The sequence below is a fragment of the Quercus suber genome, unplaced genomic scaffold (assembly GCF_002906115.3).
Source record: "Quercus suber isolate HL8 unplaced genomic scaffold, Cork oak 2.0 scaffold_618, whole genome shotgun sequence".
Taxonomy (NCBI): domain Eukaryota; kingdom Viridiplantae; phylum Streptophyta; class Magnoliopsida; order Fagales; family Fagaceae; genus Quercus; species Quercus suber.
In genome coordinates this window covers 205,688-208,938 of record NW_027070061.1, presented here as the reverse complement: position 1 = coordinate 208,938, position 3,251 = coordinate 205,688, and the positions used below count along the sequence as shown (strand labels likewise).

Below are 3,251 nucleotides of genomic sequence, written 5' to 3'. Positions count from 1 at the left end.
TTGCCCAGTTTAAAAAAAAAAAAAAAAAAAAAAAAAAAAAAAAACCAACAACAAATCAATTTAATCTAAAATCTAGAAAAATAGCAAGCCCAACCAAAAAAAAAATAGTAATTTGTTGATCTTAAATCTTACAAAAAGACAATTAAGTGAATAGAAAAGAGTAGAAACTAAAAGATAATTAAATGTGAGGTAGTGGAAGTGAGGTGTGGGACAATAGGAAGTGAAGACAATTTTTTTTTTAATGATAGTATTGTTGTGTTAACTCTTAATAAAGTAATGCATAAGGCACAACAAAAATTTTGCTTAATGAATTATAAAGACCAAGTTGTCAAAGTTTAGTTGAATTGAAATAAATGAATAGAAAAAAGTGAAGATAAAAACTAATAATTAATAATAAATTAAAGAATTGTAAGCAATAAATTTTTTAGGAACATAAGCAATAATTATTAAATAACATTTAACAACCATAATTAATCTTAGCAATTGTAGGGTCTTGATTTTCGGACTAAGCCCAAAAATGAATGGGATCTAGGTCCAGTGAACCCAATACAATAAATTTGTAGAGAGTGGGCTGAAAAGCTAGGCTTTAGTGAGGGGTAACAGTTAAAATAGGTTTTTATGTTGATCAAACAGAAATGAGCTAAGTTTATCAGGGGAAGTTTGTCCTCGGCACAATCCGAGGAGCTCTACTCTTATATATATGTTGGGTGACAATGTTACGGAGTTCTTGAGATCGCTATAATGCTTTCTCTCCCTTTTTCCAGCGCCCCCCCCCTCCCCACCTCTCTATGGTGGTTTCTCCAACTATATAGTCCTCTTTAAACAATCTTAATCTTCTACTTGTTGATTGTCCAAGCCTATACTTGAGTGTCTGTCCCATTAGGCGCCCTCTCTGGCGTTCTGTGAGCTGTGGTAACTGAGGTAGCACTGTTCAGGAGTCATTTCCTCATCAATGCGCTTAGAACGTTAGTTGGGGCATTTAATGCGGGGGTGACAGTTTCTCCTTGAATTACTCCTCTACCATGCTCTCATGACTGGTCCATCGTACTCGTCATTCTTTTGGAATACTTTGGGAGGCTACCTTTAATGGTGTGTGCTCTTCCCTTCGATGATCTTGGTTGACCGAGGATAGGATTATCCTCAGCTATGCTCCTCGGCAATTTGGGCTTTCTTTGTTCGTCCTTGGACATTCCTTCTTCCTCGGCATGGGCCTTGGGCTCAGTATAAAATGGGCTGGGGTTGCCAAATTCTCTGCCCCACAATAGCCCTCAAAATTCTGCTGTCCGGATCCTCTAACGGAGATGAGGATTTGATGTCCTCGGGTCTTTGTCACGGCTTGTCAGGTCTTGTCTTTCGTAGCACCTAAGTCTTTTCACCTCCCAAGGCAATTTTGAGCGCTTCGGTATATGTTTACTTCAACTGTTGAAGTTTTACAAAATATAATTGATGATGCAATTGATGGAGAACATCGGGCAGAAGCAGAGTCAGCTTATGAGGGTTTAACTTCATTTGAATTTGTCTTCATCTTGCATCTTGAGAAGGAAACTATGGAGATCACTGATAAACTTTGTCAAGCTTTGCAAAGCCAATCTCAAGACATTTTAAATGCCATGCATTTAGTTTCATCTACTAAAACACTTGTCAAAAAATTTAGAGATGATGGATGGGATGGCTTACTCACCACTGTGATATCATTTTGTGAGAAGCATTGCATTGATGTCCTGGATATGAATGCTCGTTATGTTCTGAGGCGAGGTCGAGCTCGTAATCAACAAGATAACGTTACAATTGAGCATCATTATTGAGTAAATAATTTTTATGCTACAATAGATTCTCAACTACAAGAACTAAATTATCGGTTTGATGAAGATGCAATGGAGTTACTTAGGCTTAGCTTAGCTTTAAAACCTCGAGAGGCATTAAAATCTTTCAGAAGTAGTGATCTTTGTTTGTTGGTAGAAATTTTCTATCTACAAGATTTCACAGATTTTGACAAACAAGTGTTGAAGAAGAAGTTTTATCATTTTGAGCATAATGTAGTCCAGGATCTAGAGTTCAAAGAATTGAAAAGTTTATTTGAGTTGTCTCAATGGTTAGTGAGAACTAGAAAGTCAAAACACTACAAACTTGTTTATAGAATGGTGAGACTTGTGCTTACTCTTCCAGTTTCTACTGCTACTAGAGAGCGAGCATTTTCAGCTATGAAAATTGTCAAAACTAACTTTCAAACCAAAATGGAAGATGATTTTTTGACAAACTCTTTGATGTTATACATTGAAAAGGATATAGCTTCGACATTTAGTTTGGATTCAATCGTAGATGATTTTGAAGATTTGAAAGAGCGTCGAGTTCCCTTTTCATAGATGATTGTATAAAGAAACAATAGTGTTTCATGTCTTTTGTTTTTGTTAGTAGATGATTGTATCTTAATATATTAAGAAATAATGATTTTTGAGTATTTTTCTTGGTTGATAGTTTATTAATATTATATGGATGCGTATTTGAATTTTTTTTTTGCTTATCTCCGGCCCCCCCAACTTAAAATCCTACATCCGTCCCTGGTCGCAACTCTGTTCTTGTTCTTTTGTTTTTGTTTTTGTTTTTGTTTTTGTTTTTTTTCATATTTATAATAAAGATGATTTATTTATAAACTAAGGAGCACTATTCCTTTTTCTTGAGTTGTGCGTGTGGCTCTTGTTTCGTGTGTTCTGACATCTCATGTGAACTTATTAAATTAAGTGCCAAACAATTGTTGAATTTCAAATACATACTCCTTTATTAGCTCACCCTCAAAAAACATACTCCTTTATTAGCAGCCACTCAATCTCCTTCTTTTTTCTTTTCTTTTTTTTCTTTTTTTTTTTTTTTTACCCAAATATAGAAAAATGTAATTTAACTTTAAAATTAGGTCCCATGGCACTATTTACATATTTAGGAATTATTTTGCTACAGTGTTTTCAGTTTTCAGTAGAAAGCTGGGTTTGTGTAGCGACAGACGCGCGTCTGCGTTTTTTTAGCTGCATCCGTGCACTGTTTACGAGACCCAGAAGTACCGAAAAAAGCAAATCTAACTTAAAACTGGGTCCCACGGCACTATTGCACATTTAAAAATTATTCGCTATAGTATTTTCAATTTTAACAATAAGTGGTATCCAAACAGATTCTAAGTAGTATCAAACAAACCCTTAAAGAAAAAAAATTAAAAGATTTAAATAGGGATGAGAGCCATATAATTTCTCCATTGCGAGTAA

The 3,251-nt window shown here is 34.8% G+C and overlaps 1 protein-coding gene across 1 annotated transcript; it reads left to right on the top strand.

Annotated features, from left to right (window-relative positions):
• The first annotated feature begins 1,406 nt into the window (after positions 1-1,406).
• LOC112010965 (uncharacterized) lies at positions 1,407-2,363 on the top strand. Its single transcript, XM_065765253.1, has 2 exons — positions 1,407-1,764; positions 1,831-2,363. Exons 1-2 carry the CDS (start codon positions 1,407-1,409, stop codon positions 2,361-2,363), a joined length of 891 nt encoding a protein of 296 aa, XP_065621325.1.
• Positions 2,364-3,251: the final 888 nt, after the last annotated feature.

Bases quoted from the DNA above. Each gene is read 5' to 3' on its own strand.
- LOC112010965 (XM_065765253.1), top strand. From the start codon at position 1,407: ATGTTTACTTCAACTGTTGAAGTTTTACAAAATATAATTGATGATGCA. The intron at 1,765-1,830 runs GTAATCAACAAG...ATGCTACAATAG, and splicing joins TCTGAGGCGAGGTCGAGCTC to ATTCTCAACTACAAGAACTA.